Source organism: Mastomys coucha, unplaced genomic scaffold, assembly GCF_008632895.1.
Source record: "Mastomys coucha isolate ucsf_1 unplaced genomic scaffold, UCSF_Mcou_1 pScaffold11, whole genome shotgun sequence".
NCBI classification, from domain to species: Eukaryota; Metazoa; Chordata; class Mammalia; order Rodentia; family Muridae; genus Mastomys; species Mastomys coucha.
Window position 1 is genome coordinate 22,100,604 of NW_022196893.1, and position 18,976 is coordinate 22,119,579.

The window sequence follows — 18,976 nt, forward strand, 5'->3', positions numbered from 1 at the left end:
TTCCCTTTGAACCTTAAAAATGAAGACAGCGCCAAAACAAATCCTATACTTAAACAGGAGTTCAGAGAGTTAAATATCTATTTCTGGAGAGGTCGAATGAGGTCAGCTACTGGAGAACAAACCTTCCCATAGAGCTACTGAGCATGCTCAGCGTCACTTAGAAACCCTCAGAAGTTTCAGAATATACATCCCATCTCTAAGATTTCTACAAAGGGGAAGGGCAGAGGAAAGAAAGGATTGCAGCAGTTTTAATGAGCTCAGGGAGAAAGAACCAGCGAGAGGAGGGTGGAGCCTCAAGAGGGTTAAAGGAACCGGCCATGGGAAAGGAGTCAGACAAGAGAGTGTTAAGAACGGGTGGCATAAAACAAAATAGCAAACACGTATCCTTGAGAATGTTTTGTTCAGAAGATGTTGTCCCTCCGCAATCCCCTCACTCCCGCCTTTCGCCCTTGTTCGATTTTCTCAGCTATTCGCAGAACCTATTAGATAGGTTGCTATTGAGGGTGTCCCTTGTAAATAAGCTGGAGGCGATGTAAATAAGCTGGAGGCGAGGAGACTGTGTATCACAGAAAACAGACAACCCGGAGCTCTTCCTCCAGACTCCTCTGTACTGACTTGTCCTGATAATAAAATTCTTTCTGCTCCATGATTATGTTTAGCAATATTCATCTGACACATTAATATTTGTTTACAAAGTGACTTAAAAATTTCCCCTGTGTTTTTTGTTTGGAGGTAATGTAGCCCTATAATTAAGAATTTAATCATCTGGGAATTGAGCTGGAATTCAATGAAGGAAAGCGATTTTTAGGATGCATTTTTTCAAGACAGTTTTTTCTTCAAGTTTTTCTTTAGGCGCAAAGATAATCTTCTGGCTTCTTCCTGTGAACATTTTTTTTTTTTTTACTATTTAATAAAAATCAAGGATGTCTAAAAATTACTCACATTCCCAGTGGAAAAGTTAACGATCAAGCAAAACTTTGTCTATTTTTTTTTTAAATGAAGGTCTTTTTTTGAAGGCAAGGCAAAGGTAATTTTTCATGATAGAGCCTTTTTCTGCTCCTCTCTTCTATCTTCCCGATGACTGGCTTATCTTAAAGGTGTGCATTAAGTAGAGCCTAGCCCAGAAAGTTCAAACTGCTCACTTTAACCTGCTAGTGTTATATGACTCTTAAGCTGAGCATCATTTTATACTCGGGCCTTACGATGCACAGATTCTTCCTTTTGATCCTTCCACAGTAGTTCCAGGGCAGGACTAAACTTCAACACCTCTAATTCTGTCCTGATTCAGCTTCACATGGATCACACCATAATAAAGAAGTGAAAGATAGCTACACGGTGGTTGTAACATCACACAACTGGTCAGTTCTGTGTTTGTTACTAGTTCTCTCTGTGTGTCAACTTTGCCATCTGTCTGTAAAATGAAAACAATGCTATCCTATGAAGTAGGTGTAGACATTAAATAAACTAGTCAAATTGTTTAAAAAAAATCATTGTATATAGAAGTCTGCAAACCTCCATGCTAGAATATGTGCCCCAATGTTGAGTGATCTTTATTGTTCATTAGATATGAGTCAAATAATTGCCTTTACTAAGAATGTTTTTTTAAAACAGTATTCTTTTAAGCTCTTTGGTATACATATATTAAACCTAAGAATTGTTTGTTATACAGAGATCATATTTGCATTAAACTTAACAGATTTATCATTATACAAATGACAAATATCTTTGGTATTTGGTCATATGAGCACACTCAACCAATGGTGTTAAGACTTCCTGGAGTGTCAATTAATACTTGTGCAAGCACATCTCCTGCCCCTAGGGCCGGGAAACATCAGGGTGGAGGGGTGGGAAGATTGGAAGAGCCAGAAGACTAGAAAATCCGCTGTGAAAGACTAGAAATCCACTGTGTCTCCTAGAAATAACAGGGAAGCTTCACCTAAGAGCCTCTAACTGCATAGCTGCTTAAACAGGACCAGGACCAACACGACACCAGAAGACATGCGAATACGGACGTGAAACTCTTAAGAAGAACCTACCCCTAGACAAATACTGCAGGCAACTAAGGAGAGCTAAGAAAGAGAGAAATAGGCTTCTTCAGGAATGGATGAGCCCCTTAACTGGTTATCCCATACTAAGTTCTCACCCATGAAATCATATACATACAAGGAACACTAAATGGATACAGTAGGTTTTATTTATATACTTATGCAAGTGTGTATGTGTGTATGCACACACCCATGTTCGTGTGTATGTATGTAATATGTGTAACAATAACAAAGAAAAAGAGGCCATGGATTTAAGAAGCAATTGCAGGATGTAAGAGGGGTTGGAGGGAGGAAATGTTTGGTGGGGATATAATTATATTTTAATATAAAAAATTAAAAATAATAAAGGACTTTCTGGGCTGTTGTGTGGTTTTGTGTTTAAAGTGCTTGCCTAGTGTGCTCGAAGCACTGACGTTTTCATTTTTCAACACTGGGCAAGGGATTGATTTTTCTAAGCCCAAATGTGGAGATCATGGAGTCATAATAGTTATTGACAAAATATTTTATTTCTTGGATCATGATATTGGTGCATGAAAATAAGACTCTTTTACACACATACAACTAAATCATTTATGCCTTGTCTTCTGGTAGCTAAACATAGAAGGGTTAACTGCAGCTGGAAAGGACAGGGGACAGGAGATACCTCACTAAAGTTAATGACAGGATGTTCATCCAGGCTGAACGACTAGGTTAGAGAGCTGCTAACAATGGAAGGAAATAGCATTCATCACCAGAAAACAAGAAGCAGCCATATCAGAGAAGGGACATCAAAGATGTGTGAGCTCATGTAGATTCATGTATTTGAATGCTCGGTCACCAGGGAGTGGCACTTGTACATGTGGTCTTATTGGAGGAAGTATGTCACCAAGGATGAGCCTTGAGGTTTCAAACGCTCAAGCCAGGTCTCTCTATGCCCATCAGATCAAGACATAGAACTCCCAGCTACCTCTCCTGCACAATGTCTTCCTGTGTGCTACCATGCTCCCTGTCATGATAATGGACTAAGTCTCTGAACTGTAAGCCAGTCCTAATTAAATGTTTTCTTTTGTAAGTGTTTCAATGATCATGGTGTCTTTTCATATCAATAGAAACCCTAACTAAGACAGTAGACCAGATAATAAATATATGGGCTATAATGGGGTAGCAGAAGCAACCTTTGAATTCCAGAGGTAAGAGACTTGTGAAAAGAATTAAATAAAAGGAAGGTAGTCAAGACAAAAAATATTAGCATGAGAAGGAAGGTCGAAGGTCAATTATTAAAGTTATGAAAAAGGTGATTTGACTTGAGAGTCAGCCAGTTTAGCACAGACCCAACCATAATAATCTAAACCCCACCACTATCCTCCATACTGCATGTTTCAAAGGGGTGAGGGTTGGTCCTAAGATTTAAAACTAGACTCGAGGCTTCAGATAGGAAAAGAAGGATTCAATCTGAGAGCAAAGAAGACAGAAAATGTGCCACAAAACATCCCAGTCAGCAATGGATCACATTTAAGAACTGAAAACTTCCCTCTTGCCTATGGACATTATAGACATAAGTGCCATAGAATAAAGCACTACTCATGCATTTGAATTCATCATATGGTAAAGAGATTTACTGTGCTCCTGGGTATAACAAAATATCATATGATAGATAATAATAATAATGCCATTGGTCCATATATATACTCTACCATACCGTACCATACCATACCATACCGTACTGTACCATACCATACTTTTAATTGTTATTGTGCAGGATATACCTGAATATTAAATGACTTTCTAAGGAACACTACAGTTCTATACTTCCCATGTCAATTGTATCTCTGTGTCTCATGCATCAAGAGAACATACAAAATAATGTATACATTCTAACTAGTTTTGTGGTAGTCCACTTCATGTTTGACCAATAGTGAAGCCATCTAGAATGAATGCTCAAAAGATATTTGTTTTGTTAATCAATGCATGGTTACATATTCTTTTAAAGTAAGACATTAAAATTGTTATGGGGTTTCTTTTAATTTTTTTATTGAAAGAAAAAATAAAGTTAATATTAGGTTGAATTCCAAATGAGGAGAGAAAAAAGAAAGTGAAAAAAATCACTTGTTATTGTAGTAAGCATTATAAAATTTCCATTCAAGCTTCTGAACTTAATGTAATTTCATATGGGAAATATTAACATTTTTCTCAAGGGTATTAATAATCTGAGAAAAGTAGTCTGACATTAATGTTTCAAATATACTAGTTCAGGAAGCTGGAAAGATGGATAAGCAGTTAAGAGCACTCACTGCTCTTGCAGAGGACACAGGATCCTAGCACCCTCATGGTGACACACAGCTGTCTAGAACTCTAGTTCCAGGGAATTGCATGCCCTCTTATGGGCCTCTAAGGATATTAGGCATGAAAATGTCACACACACCCATATAGGCAAAACACCTATGCACATAAAATAAAAAAATAAAAATTTATTTAAATTTTTTTCTAAATGCAATAATTAAATCACTCTGCCCTAAAAAGTGCTATAGTTTCATGGATCACCAATATCAAGAGCAAAGCTGGAAATCATACATATTTATATACAAAATATGTTTCATAATGTATAAAACAAACATCTTTCTAATGAAGAGAACTAAAAATATATAAATATATGATGCAGTTTATTTATGTTTTCATTATAAATCAGCAATCTTTAGAAGTGAAAGATAAATTATTCAAGTTTTAAGAAGTTTGAGTGGGTCATTCTTTTTTCTTTTCAAGAAATGCTAAACAATATTTTCTTTGTGCAATACTATTCTCTTGAACAGTCCTCCAAACCCAAAGGATTACCTAATTGATATACTGGCTCTTAAATAGAGGTGTTTAAACTATATGTATCTTTTATGAGGCTTACTGATTGGATGCAAAAACAACAACTTAGATAACATCTTAGGTCAATATTTCAAGTGTGCCCATATTTCTACAGAGCTTTCATTTGCTGTGAAGGAAAATTGAGCAATAGCTTGTCTAAGTGTGTGTCTTCATGTTAATCTATAACCTGATTCATATTCCTATTGCATGTCTGTGTCTAGGAACAAAAGAGGGACTCTAGTTAGAGAGAAGAGAGTATTTATCCAGGCTGTCTTTTGCTTTTCTCAGAAAACAAACAAACTTTTTGTTTATTTCTAGGCAAAAGGAAAAAAGTAAAAGAAAAAGATAATACATTAGTGAAGTTTCCTCTTTCAGTTATCCAACAAAGCTTTTGAACATAAGTTGGAGATTCAGACTGATCGTACCTGCTTTGTCTGCATGGTTAATTTAAAAAGTGCTCAGCCACTCAGTGATTTTTCTGAAATGCTGAATTCACCGGTTTTGATTCCTTTACAGATAAAATTTGGCAGGGGTTGTTGTCGTTGTTATAAAATTAGGATTAATGTTTTTAAATAAGATGTATTTATTTTAGTTACTAGTTCTTAGCAACTTAGATAAACATTATTTTGACAATTGTTTTTATTGGAAGAAATCATGGCAATTTGAAAAATTACTTTGTTTATGTGGAACAAGGGACTTCATGTTGTTTTTTGTTTTTGTTTTTGCTTTTTTTTTTTTTTTTTTGAAAGGATTTCTCTATGTAACCCTGACTGCCCTGGTACCCATTCTATAGAATAGGCTGGACTCAAACTCAGAAATCTGCCTGCCTCTGCCTCCCGAGTGCTGAGATTAAAGGCGAGCACTACCACTGCTCGATTAAAACTTGTTTTTTAATTTGCAAGAGAAATGTTTTGTGAAGACAAAACAACACAAAACCATTTTTTTTTTTTTTGCTTTAGGATTTTGTTTGTTCAAAAAGAAATTTAATGTCAGGAACTTTTCACAGCTAATCAAAGCTCTGTAAAGCTCTTTAAGGGATACACAAGCCGTATACAACTGTCCGGTGTGGCGATTCTTCTCAATTCTTTCTAAATATTAAAATTGCACTGCAAATTCAAGTCAAGAATTCGGGTATGGTGTGACAAGTTGGTTGGCAACGTCGTCACCTTCGAATTCAGGTATCTGTAGCGGGTCGCCTTTCCACGTCCAGCCCGTGAACTGACAGCCCAACACAGCACCCGAAGGCAAGCATGGGCCTAACGGAAGCACAGGGAGCGAGACCGGTGTCACACCGGAAAACGCTCTCCCGCGGTGCCTGTCGGGAGAGGTGCAGGCTGTGGCCACTCGGCCTGACTTTCACTGTGCGTGTGAGCTGCGAGCTGCGAGGGCCCCCGCGTGGGAGCCTCTGGAGAGATGAACTGGGTCGGGGGCTCCCGGTAAGGTGTGCGCTCGGGTTGAGATCCATCCCTCGTGGGTCCTGGAGTACCGCCATCATTCCAGGCCCGGAGGCAAGGTCACAGCCTTCCCTGCTTAATGTTGGGATGGAAACCTCAGGACTGCCCGGGGTCTTAAACAAGCTCTGATTCCCACTCTCCATCGGGTTCTCTGAGGGCTCGCAGTGGGCGTGACGGACTTGCTCCTGCTTTCCTTTCATTCCAGGCATCCTCTTCTAGTGAGGACCCCTGAGTGTGTGGTACAACCTGTGTAGGGATTTCAAAACGGCTCTAGTCCCAGCTGTATTATATATATTTATCACATTTTCAAATTACAATTTTAAAAAAAGATATATTACTATTAGTTTTGTTTGACTTTAAAGAAGATCTCACTGTTCAGCCCAGGGTGGCCTGGAACTCAGTAATCCCCCTGTTTAGCTTCTAAAGAGCTGGGTTTAGAGGCGTGTACCACCATGCCCAGCCCATAGCTTGCTTTTAAAAAGACAAAGACAATGAAAACTTACCTTGAATAAAAAGGATATATAATATGTTCGGTATTCAGGATTAATCACATAAAAATTCATTATAAGTTTACAATTTATTTTTTATAACTGTTCATTGTAGTTTACCTTACATGTGCTGTGGTGGAAATAATTTAAGGCTAATTTAACTTGATAAAGTGTGTTGATCAGGATTAATTTGTTTGATATATAAGTGAATACATATGACATATATGAGTATATATACCATTATATATATGTCACAAATAGATTCTAGAATATCAGACACTAATGTAAATAACTAAGAAACTATAGGAGAAAGATGGCTAGTAATTGTAATAGGAGCACCTATGTTGAATATGTTAGCATTGTATTTCAGAAATGTCCATGTTTTTAAATGGGTTCAGGAACTCATACCTGTAATTTCCCATAGAGTGGTTATAGTTGAGAGTACCTCGACCAGTTTTAGGCCAAAAATACCATCTCAAAAAGCAAAATGGACCCTTGAGATGGCTCTGTATGCCAAGATGTTTGTCATCCAAGCCTGACCACCTGAATTTAATCCCTGTAACCCACAGGCTAAAAGGAGATAACTGAGCACGGAAAGGGTATTCTCTAATCCTCACACACAGGATGTGTGTTGTGTGATAAGTTTTTTTCCAGGGGAGACACAACACAACATCTGTGTCTACTCACCCCAGATAGAGGGCCCCTGACAGACCAAAGTACAGATTTGCGCCAGAGTCCAGCTTGGTAAACCAACGAAATGAAGTTTCTTACAAGAATATGTGTGAGGGGTCACTTACAGGAGCAGAAATAGCTCAAAGAGAGCTGAGTCACCAAAGCCTACCCTCACATAGGTGACAGCTTATAAAGCAGGGACTCTGCAGCACACCCTGTCCTCTCTTGTCACACCCTGCAGGCAGCTACATAGCTTGGGGATTGTCCTTTCCAAGTGGCTTAGTCTGATTTTCTTCCAGTCAGCTTGCCTGCTCTGTATCACGTGCCTTGTTTACTCTGGGAAGGAGGGGCCCTAGTGAATTTGGTTAGTTTCAGGAATTTCCTGGGGTATTTCAGTCGTTTGCCTTCTGGCTTGAGGATCTTCCCTGCTGGATGGTCCCTTTCAATCTTGGATGGATAGTATGTTTCAATCTTGGAGGAAACTGCTACCCAACAGTGTGGCATGTGCATGCTCATGCACATGTATACAAATAAGTAAACACATAAATGTAAAGCAAAGCAAATGGTTTATTTTGGTTAGTGTTCTATTAGCACACTTTAGAGAAAACTACAAATTCACTTACAGACTTTACTAGGATATAGTTGATATATGACTATAGTGTAGTGTATTCAAATTTGACTTTTTAAAAAGTGACGATGAATAGACTGTGACTCCAGCTCTAGGGGATACAACAACTTCTTCTGGATTCTACAGACAACTGCTCTCATGTGCACATATACATAACTTAAAATAACGTATATTAAAGATTACACGGACGATTTAAAGATGCAAACACTGTAGGTGTTCCCGTCAAAGCATGAATGTCTTGGTTATTTTGAGATTAATGTTGTAGTTGCTGCTGGAAGTTGCAAAAGCAGTGTCCTGAAGGAAACTCGGCCTAAGATGGCTTTTCTCAACATGAAATACTGCCACACCTTGGGCATCAGCTACAGGGGCCTAAACCACAGAATAAAGAAACATGGTTACAGTGTCTTAGGACTTTAGTTTTGATCAGAGATCAGAAAGAGGAGAGCCTTCCTTTAGATGTAAACCAACACACTGTAGAGTAAATCTAAGACAGGTGAAACACTAGGCTGCACGAGGCTGCAGGATGGTTCAGTGAGGAAAGGGACATGCTGTCAAGCCGTATGACGAGTGTATCCTTGTGCTCCATACAGAGGAAGGAGAGAAGTGACTGCTGAAGTTGTCCCTTGGAGTCTAATTGCATATATGGTCACACGTACATACCTACAAACACACACTCACACACACACAAATAAATGTAAAAACTTAAAAAAAATTATATACAGTTTTAAATAAACTTTTCTTGGAAAGATGCGCTCTCTAGGGTGAAGTGATTATGAAAATCTGATTATCTCCTGTGTCTTGCCTGCTCTGGCAAGAGAGGACAGGGTGAGCTGCTCTTCTAAAAGGCCTCAGCCTGAGAGCGCTTGCAGCGAGCACTGGCAGCCAATTGAAGCCACTGCAGTGGAGAATTTTTTAATCCCCTTCTCAAACTGTCTTTGAGTGCTTGGTTACTAGGGGCTTGTTTTAGTTGAAAAATTTGAGAGTTGTTAGCAACTTAACATTTAGATAAGTGACTGGAGATCAATTAGAGTTCACCTTCAGAACAAACCCAGAGCACACTAAATTAATTTAACAAGAATTAAAGCATAGTTATTATGTGATTCACCCAAGGAAATGAGCTAGGTAGTATTAGTTAGGATGTGCCAATTCAGTCAGATATATTGCATGCAAAGATGACTGCAGGAAAGGTTGCGTAAATAGTATTGGAAACTGAAAGCCAAGGAAGTGGAAGTTACTAAGCCTTAAAGGACCCCAGTACTGCATAAAACAAGTGCCAGTGAAGCATTAAAAGTTGAGAAGAAGATGAATAGATGATGAGATTGAAGACACAGTTCTTAGCAAGGCTTTCAGAAAGAAATGGGTTAGGAGTGGAGGTTCTGTATTATAAAAAAACTTGACAGGAATGTTTGGAAAATAGTAGTTGGATTTACATTAAGATGCTTTCACAAGGGGCTGTGTACATTTTGTTGTCACATGAGTGAAGCAGTGTACAGTAAGCTTATTTTTGGTAAAGGCCATCTGATAGCATGTCTTCATTGGAAACAATGTTCTCACATACAGAAATGATACCATAAGTTTTACTGCAGAATTGCTTGATGGGACATCATTACAGTCTTGTAGCTAAAATATCTTTACAACTTCTCTCATTAAAAACAAACTTGGTTCTGCTGAAGCCAAGTAGTCTTGGTTTCTGTTGTTAGGATTCTTGCATTTGCCTTTCACCTTCTGTTGATCTCTGGTGTTAGATGTTCTTGCTGTCTCTGGCTGGAGCTTGTTCCTTCTGTGGGTCTGTAAGCCTGTGTCAGCACTTCTGGGAGATCATCTCTTCTCTGGTAAGACCGTGCACAGAGGGCTGTGGATCAGCTGGGGTCAGAGCACACCCTGGAGACAGGCTCTTCCCTTGTGGGAAAGGTGCAGAGAGAGCTGTGGATCCGATGTCCCTTCTAGGTGGGGACAGAGGTAGAAAGGATCCTGTCCCAGCTGCTCTGCCACTTCTGAAGTCTGTGCATTCTGGCTGGTCCTGCCTTGTCCTGCTTTAGAAAGTCACTGGAGAGAAAATGGTGATCTCACCTGAGTTTTTCGGTCAGAGCACTCCCTGGTCCCATATTCAATCATCAAATCCAGACACTGTTGTAGATGCCAGCAAGTGCTGGCTGACAGGAGTCTGATATAGCTGTCTCCTGAGAGGCTCTGCCAGTGCCTGACTAATACAGAAGTAGAGGCTCACAGCCATCCATTGGACTGAATACAGGGTTCCCAAAGAAGGAGCTAGAGAAAGGACCCAAGGAGCTGAAGGGTTTACAGCCCCTTAGGACGAACAACAATATGAACTACCTAGTACCCTCAGAGCTCCCAGGGACTAAACCACCAACCAAAGATTACACATGGTGGGACTAATGGCTCCAGCAGCATATGTATAGCAGAGGATGGCCAAGTCAGTCATCAATGGGAAGAGAGGCCCTTGGCCCTGTGAAGGTTCTATGCCCCAGTGTAGGGGAATGCCAGGGCCAGGAAGTGGGAGAGGGTAGGTTGGTGAGCAAGGGGATGGGGGAGGCAACAGGGGTTTTTTTGTTTTGTTTTTTTGTTTTTTTATTTTATTTATTTATTTTTTTTGGAGGGGAAACTGGGAAAGGAGATATCACATGACATGTAAATAAAGAAAATGTCTAAGAAAACAAAAAACTTGGGATTTGACCTTTAAGAGCTCTTTGTATTAGGGAGTCCATCAGTCCCACATAAAATGCCTTTCGGGAAGAAAATAGCTGGTAGCTATAGAAATAAGCCCTTCCCCTCAAATTGGTTATCTTTTTAGATGTAGTGTCTTTACTAGCTGTAATATTTCAGTTCAAATGAAATAGCCTTAAACGTAAATTGATTAAACCACCCCAAACTCATGTGTATATGACAGTAGTTCCAAAGTCCTATAGTTGAAACTTGATAGTCCATGCCAATGCCAATTTTTCAAACTATGAAACTAATGGGCTTTTGAACCTTCGGAAATAATGTTTTTCTTAATTTGGGGAATTAAAATGCTCACTACCCTCAGTCTTTTCCTGAAAAAATTAAGTGTTGACCTGTAACTATTCCTGTTTACCCCATGGCTGAAAAAACTCCCAAGACCCTGAGCTTGCAATTTGAGGCTAGCCAGGGGCAGTGTTTAATTTGGAGAAGAACACCTTACTCTACTGGATAATCAGTGGCTACTTCACAGTTAGGCATGGAGGCAGTAGCAGAAAAGGAAGATACAAAGATGCAAATAGTTTTTAGACCTCAGAGTACTACTGAGAATGAGACTGGGGACACAGGACCTCATCACTACAGCCCTGTGGGTGTGGGTGGGACACATCCAGCACCATACTCAAGCGCAGGGTAACTAAAATCCAGGCACTTTCTGAGGCTTTACTGTTTACTGAGGGAGAAAGAAGTGTTACTATTGAGAATGCTTAAGATTGGGGGACTCAAATGCTGTAAAAGCAAGTGGAATAAAAAAGAATAGAACATAGACTAGATTAGCAGCAGGTTTGGCCAATCAGAAGGCAGGTAGATGGAGATGACAAAACAAAAACGTTATATAAGTACTTGGAGTTAAAACTGTATATTTAAATGCTTTAAGTGGATGTATGTGGTTTTTTTTGAGAGTGAATTTGAGAGACAGAAAAGTAGAAGTTTTCTATTAGTGAAGAGCTCAATTCCCAAGGAGCCCAGCCACGGCAATGCGTTTTACCTTATAGTAGTATCAGTAGTATATAGGTTGGCAAGTTGTTGGGTAGATTTGAAAATTGATACAAGCTAGGATTATGCTAGAAAAATTTATGCTGCTTTTCTATAGTTCTAGTATGACTGTGTACAATCTTCAAATTTAATTGGCAGAAGTCTTAAAATACTTTGTGGAAATCACCAGTTGTATGGCTTGGGATAGGTTATGGGACTTTTCTATTCATGCATAGAGCCAGGTTGTAGAAGACATCTGTGGGGAAAGAATATTGTCCATATGCATTTAGATACAGAGTCTTGGAATTGAGGCATTCATGTGGGGAAAAGGCACCAATCCATGAAGGAAAGACTTCAGTTGTCACTAAGAGTTCTGTCTGCCTATCACAAGAGACATTTGGTGAAATCCAATCCCAGCCCCCATCAACCCCAGGTTTTGGCCCTAATTCTGTGACAGGAGACCTCACTGGAAGTAGCCGCCCATATTGAGGATTATTTCATGGACAAAATTTGCAGGCCTGAGAGATCGATTGACTTATAAAGCCTCTGCTCTGAGAATGTCCCTTTGTAAAGAGAGATAGCTCGTCCTGCTAACATGACAAATGGCATGAACTTCTCTGAGAATCTCCACTGTAATCTTTGAGGAAGGTGGATGTCTTAGTCAGGGTTTCTATTCCTGCACAAACATCATGACCAAGAAGCAAGTTGGGGAGGAAAGGGTTTATTCAGCTTACACTTCCACATGGCTGTTGATCACCAGAGGAAGTCAGGACTGGAATTCAGGCAGGTCAGGATGCAGGAGCTGACGCAGAGGCCATGGAGTGATGTTCTTTACTGGCTTGCTTCTCCTGGCTTGCTCAGCCTGCTCTCTTATAGAGTCCAAGACCTCCAGCCCAGGGATGGCACCACCCACAAGGGCCCTACCCCCTTGATCACTAATTGAGAAAATGCCCCACAGCTGGACCTCATGGAGGCACTTCCCCAACTGAAGCTCCCTTCTGTGATAACTCCAGCCTGGGTCAAGTTGACACACAAAACTAGCCAGTACAGTGGATTACTGATGGAGTGACTAGAATTACAATGTATGATCCCTCTCTCCCTCTGTCTTGTGTGTCATCAGAACTTCAGTGTTGAAATTGAGCCAAGGTTCTAACGTGCTACATCTGGGAAGCATTTCCTTATGAAGAAGAAAATCCTTATGGAGAAATGGTCATCCAGTAACACCCCATAAGGTCTTAGCTGTAATAGGGTTTCTTGGTGTGGTGAACGAGGATGCCAGTTACTTTAGACTTCGGCTATACTCCTTTTTAGTCTTTAAGACCATACAGGTGGTAAAAATTAGTAATTTTTACTGTCAAGGTCAGTTGAGTGTCTGGTCCACAAGGATCAGTTAATAATATGGAAAACTCTTGGCTCCTTTTACCTTTACAAAAAGTTGTGTTGTATGCTAGGATAAGTCAGGGTCTTTCTGATCATTCTGCTTCATTTGAATGACTAGGGACCACTGTAGAATGTACACTGATTAGAGTTCAACCTCTGGATCTTTACCACCTCACTGATGAAGGGACAGGCAATGTACTAGAATAGTGGAGCTCTTAGAAAGAGGTCCTGTTGTCCCCTGGGGCCAGGTTGACTTTGGAAGATAAGGCCTAAAATATTGGCTATCATTCTGTCCTCTTGTCTACAAGGCATATACTTCCAATGTGGTTAATAAATACCTAGAAGGTTAGTGACCTTTAGTCTGGCACATTTTCCCTTTCAAAAATGATTTTTATACTTGAAAGTAGTGATAATTACATTACTTAACTGTCTTCAACCATTCCCATATATCCTTGCTCTTGCTCTTTCAAATTCATGACTTCTATTTTTTAATTGTTCATATATATGTGTGTGTGTGTGTGTGTGTGTGTATCATATACACACATACCAGTGAAGGGATAATAAAAATGTAAACAATTTTCTTGAATGAAATTTCAGGTTAATGAAATGAGCTAGGAAGGATAATATAATGTGAAGTAAACCAAACCCCAAAGAGAAATGTCTCATGTTCTTTTTCATCTCTGGTACATAGCTCTGGACTTCAAATGTGAGTGTAACCGTAGAAACCAGGGAAGTAGGAAGGGACAGTGAGATGGGGGAGCAATGGAGAGGGACATAGCAGGGTGTGGGTTGTTCGAAGGGGAGAATGGGAAAAACAGAGTGGGATTTAATTAGGGAGGGGAAGATGTACAGAAGGAGGGAGGTAAAATAGCAGTAAGGCTGTCTGAAAGGAATCATTATATACCTACAGTAAATAAAATACACGAGTCAGTGTATGCACGTGCATATAGAGTATCAATGAATATTTTCCATCTGGGTGACAATGCTCCTTCCAAGAGCTAAGAAAATCCCCCAAAACCAGGCCTGAGAAGATCCCTTTTGAGTTGTTGGTCAGGGGAGCTCAAGAGAGTCCCCAAACATTATAGGATATTGCTGTTGCTTTTGGTTGCCTCTCAGGGGTGGAAGGTAAGCCTCTGTCTCTGAAGGCATTGCTCACTCTGGACACTGAACCAGGAGCACTGAAGCTGGATGTGTCCTGAAAGCCTCTTTCTCAAGGACTAGCTCTTATGACAACAAGAGGTCCTGCATGAGCTTCCACAGGAGAGAAGCAACACTGAACTCTGGTACAGTATTTAGATGAAGCTTGGGCAAAAATCAATCTTTAAAACAAATCTAGATGTTGTTAAGACTCAGCTGTTCTCATTACTCTGAACATACACACTTTTATTTAAAAGCCAGTTCTAGATTCTATGAAGAGCAGAGCAATAACTTAAGAGAACACCATTGATTTTTAAAAAGGATTACACCATGGCCTTAGAGACTTTAATAACCTTTGTATCATCGTGCATATCAAAACCTCATCTTTTACCTTATATAACCTGCTCAGAACTCTTGTGACCTTCTTAGGCTTCTGAGACTTGTCTTTATCATTCCTATTCTAGGAGTATCTAACCATCTTACCTTAGGACAAAGTCTTACAATATACCAGACTTTGTCTGCTAAAGTGTCCTTGCTCTTCTGATATTTGTTTCTCTTACTTACTGGCTCCCTTTTACTCATTGTCTTTCTTAACATCACGAGACATCATGACATTAATACATTTACTAACTTATTTCAGACACATTACTGCATCCAATAACATAAGGCTGAATTCAGAACATTTGTCTTTTGTGTGCAAATTTGTTCATATGAATCTTATACCTGCTGTGCTATGCATTTACAAGAGACAGAAAAAAATTTTCCCACCTCATAATGCTGTCAGAGAGGGAGGATTTTATTTTGAAGGGCCCCCATCTGATAACTTAAATTTATAATGTCATGAGCTTTTGGTAATGAGCGCCATGGCCGTGGAGAAGCATGGTGACTGGTGCATCTGCCTTTCTAAGTGTCTTAACTTGGAATGCTCCCTTGATAGTCTTAGAGTGGCCAACAGCTTGAAACTCTACTCAGACCAGCATGTGCCCGCACGTGAAAGCAGACCAGCTGAAAAATTGACAAGTGCCCTATCTTCTACAAAAGGACAATACTATTAATGACATTTTCCTCTAGAGGCCACTTTTTTACATTCCCCCCAGTATAAATTTAGGCAAAGCTCATGAGTGCAGAAAAATATAAAGTATTTCACGGTCTGTGGATCAAGTAAATGATGAGTGTTTATCCATCCATAGAATCAAAAGGCAATGCTACAATGTCTTATGGTTTCTCTTTTTTTCCTACATCTGGGAATTCCCTGATATTTATCCTCCCTCATTAGTGAGCATTAAGAGAGGTCAACCAGAGTAACTATACTCACTGATACGACCCTGAAATCTACATTGTCTCCCCTCATTGTGAACAGGAAGGAAGGTAGAGCCATCCTTACTAATATGGCCTTTATCGCTATGAAACTGATGAGTCTTTCCTATATTTTTTCTGGGATTACTTAAATTAATTGGTGGTAAAAACATGGAATACATCTGAGGCAATTCAGTAGATCTCGATTGTCAATTCCAGAGTTAGTTTGGTTGATGACAAGCAAGAACCACACATCCTCTCCACCTCTGAAAATAACCTTAATAAGATTAAGATTCCTGGCAAGAGAAGGTCAGGACCCACAGGCTATTTTGATTGGTAGAGGTGAAGGTTTTCTTTTCATCGAAGGCTACCATTCTCTCTCAGATATGTCATGAATTTTCTATCTGTAGGGATCTGGAATGACTGGGAGGGAATTAAAAGAGAAGACTGTCTATTCTGGCTGGATTGTGTTAAGGGCACATGACTGCAGGTCCCATATAATACAGTATAAAAGTAATGCCTCACAATGAAAAGAATTCACCAAGGGAGTGTGGCACGGCCTCCATAGTCTGTTATAGAAAATGCATTGACCTTATCACATAGCAACAGGACACTTAGAAAGCATTACATGGGAATAACTACAGCTTAATAAAAAGACATGGGTTAGGTAGCATGGCTGTGGCAGTAGACAGAAGTAGACGTAAAGCAGGAGTGAGTTGTGTGTTCTGAAGTAATAGTGAACCAGAAAGAAGCAAAAACATTCATGGTCTCCACTCTTGGAGAGGATTTCAACTGGAAGCATCAAAAGATGCCACCTGGATATTGTTTTCCTCTGCCTTTGGATTCTATGTACAAGCTGCTGGGACAATAGCTCATTAAAGAACTCAAAAGGACAGGGATGTTCTTTCAGCATGGATCTGTGCTGGGCTGCATTGAAAGCATATAGAGAACTGAGAAGAAGAAAGGGTTCCATGGCATCACTTTGCCATGGTCCATGGTGAGGGCATCATGGACTGAACAAACCCTTTCCATGTTGGTTTATCAATCAATCAAATATCTCAGAAATGAAGTTGTGAAAAAATTAACTTCAATTTAAAGCTTAAGCAGCTTTGTGTGACATTTCCATTCAGTGAAAAACTATTTGGGGCCCTGGGATCAGGCACTTAGCTGTAAGCACAGTTCATACAGTCTAGGGAAATTCTTAGCGCCCTTTGTTTTGATCAGGGGTCTATGTGCTCAACCCTGAAAAACTGTTTTTTCTTTTCCTTTCACTAAATATAAGCAGCGAGCTGTCTCCAAGGGAATGATGATAGGGAGCAAAAGAGAGGGGATCTCAGTGCTCATGAAGAGAGAGGAAATTAGACAGTGTTATTTATATCTTGCTCTGTGATTTCATCTCACAATTATATCTGACTAGTGCTATAGATACAGTAGAAATACCCAAGGGAGAGACCAGGGAAGCATTGTGGGAGGGGTGACCAGGAAGGGGGCGAAGAGTGGGATGTAAATTAAATAAGTTAAATAAATAAATAATTAAATAAAAATATTTAAAAAAAAGAACACCCCAGGGAAGAAGGCATTATATGTGTACTCCATATACTAACCTTATCCCCAAGAAAGAGAGTCTGGGACTAGAGGAAAACCCAGGGAGGTACCTGTGTATGAGCAGGAGTGCTCCCTAAGCTCTGACAGGGCAGAGACTGCATAGTAGGTGTACATACTCAAGGGTGACCCCAAAGGGATTTTGAGTTCTTCCTTAACAGTAGTGATGTTGAAGTGAGAGCCCTGAGATGTGCACAGCAGCTTGGTGCCACAGAGTGTTTTTATTTTTTTACTTTTTTTTTTTTTTCTCAAGACAGGGTTTCTCTGTGTAGTCCTAGCTGTCCTGGAACTCACTGTGTGGACCAAGCTGCCCTCGAACTGAGAAATCCACTGAGAAATCCCTCTGCCTTTGCCTCCCAGGCACTGGGATTAAAGGTGTGCACCACCACTGCCTGGCTCGAGAGTGTTTTTAGATAGATACCCTATGGTTTGTCTCGTTGGCCCTGGTCAAGGGTGCAGTAGATGGAAGGGCCTACTTTAGTTAGTTAAATGGGGGCCTTTGTTCTGAAGTGTCTGACTTAATGTGCTTTTCTGTTTCTGTGGTAAAACAATATGACCAAGGCAAGCTAAGATGCAGGCATTCCATAGAGAGTTATCATCGATAACCAAAGCCCATGTTGATGGCTGACAGGATGCCGTATGCCTGGTATGTCCTTTTGTTTGTTTGTTTGTTTGTTTGTTTTTTGTTTTTTGTTTTTAAGGCAGGGTTTCTCTGTGTAGCCTTGGCTGTCCTGGAACTCACTCTGTACTGTAAACCAGGCTGGCCTCGAACTCAGAAATCCGCCTGCCTCTGCCTCCCAAGTGCTGGGATTAAAGGCATGCGCCACCACCGCCAGGCCTGGTATGTCCTTAAAGGAACATGGGAGAACACTGAAGTGCGTTGTAGCTGACCGTTAACTTGAGACACAGGTTTTTCTCTACGAGGAATACTTACTGGGCAACATTTGGCTCACTGGCTAGCTTTTTCATCCCTGTAAGGAAGTGGATATGATGGCTGGGCTGAACCATGAGGAATGAGAGTCTCTGTGGCATCTGTAAAAGCTAGTTATTCCAACCCTTAATCAGGTTGTTTCATCCAGGGAGGAGATCAAGATATTTGGTCTAGAGCCTTCCTTCAACTCTCATCCATGGCCCAAGGCTTCTGGTCAGTTTCTGAGGGGCAAATAGAACTGAGTAAGAAACACAAGTATACCGTGGGAATGCAATGACCCCAGGACAGTGCCAAGAATTTCCTCAAATCTGTCTCATTATGTTGCAGCCTGGTGGGGAGGGGTTCCTGGTGCCAACAGAGGCTGAAAGTCGTCTGATTGCAGGGTCAGGATGGTTCAGGATAGTCCCGTCACAGGTGTCCCATTTGGCCACATCATGGGCAAACCTCCAGAGCTGTCCCTTCTTCTGTAACTCTTGTTTCCAATGGCCTAATCTCTGGCAGACCTGACAGTTGCCTGTTTCTGTCTGCAGGTTGTCTAGAAGATGAATTTATCTCTCCTATTCTTGTGCTTTTTCTTTGGGCTTTTATTTCCTCCACCCCCTCCTTCATGTTCTCCTCCTACTCTTCCTTTTTTAAAATATATTGATTATAATCAATGGAGGTAATTACTTCTGGCAAATGTCCAGAGCTAACTGGCAATGAATTTATCTTTAAGAAATATCCCGAGTTTCTGAAACCTGAGCAGCCAGCCGGGAGCCACAGGCCCCACGACTCCCAGGGGAGCCACAGGGCAGCAGGGACAC

The 18,976-nt window shown here is 40.4% G+C and overlaps 1 protein-coding gene across 5 annotated transcripts in view; it reads left to right on the top strand.

The window, feature by feature from the left end:
- The first annotated feature begins 6,179 nt into the window (after positions 1–6,179).
- CUNH12orf40 (chromosome unknown C12orf40 homolog) overlaps positions 6,180–18,976 on the top strand; it is a 69,632-nt gene continuing 56,835 nt past the window's right edge. For 2 of the 5 annotated variants that reach the window (XM_031353179.1, XM_031353210.1), the window contains exon 1: positions 6,180–6,310. In XM_031353179.1, the coding sequence (XP_031209039.1) occupies positions 6,288–6,310 (23 nt within the window). In that variant the 5' untranslated portion in view covers positions 6,180–6,287. The remainder of the gene's footprint in view (positions 6,311–18,976) is intronic. The other 3 variants (XM_031353185.1, XM_031353191.1, XM_031353202.1) reach the window with 3 other exon arrangements.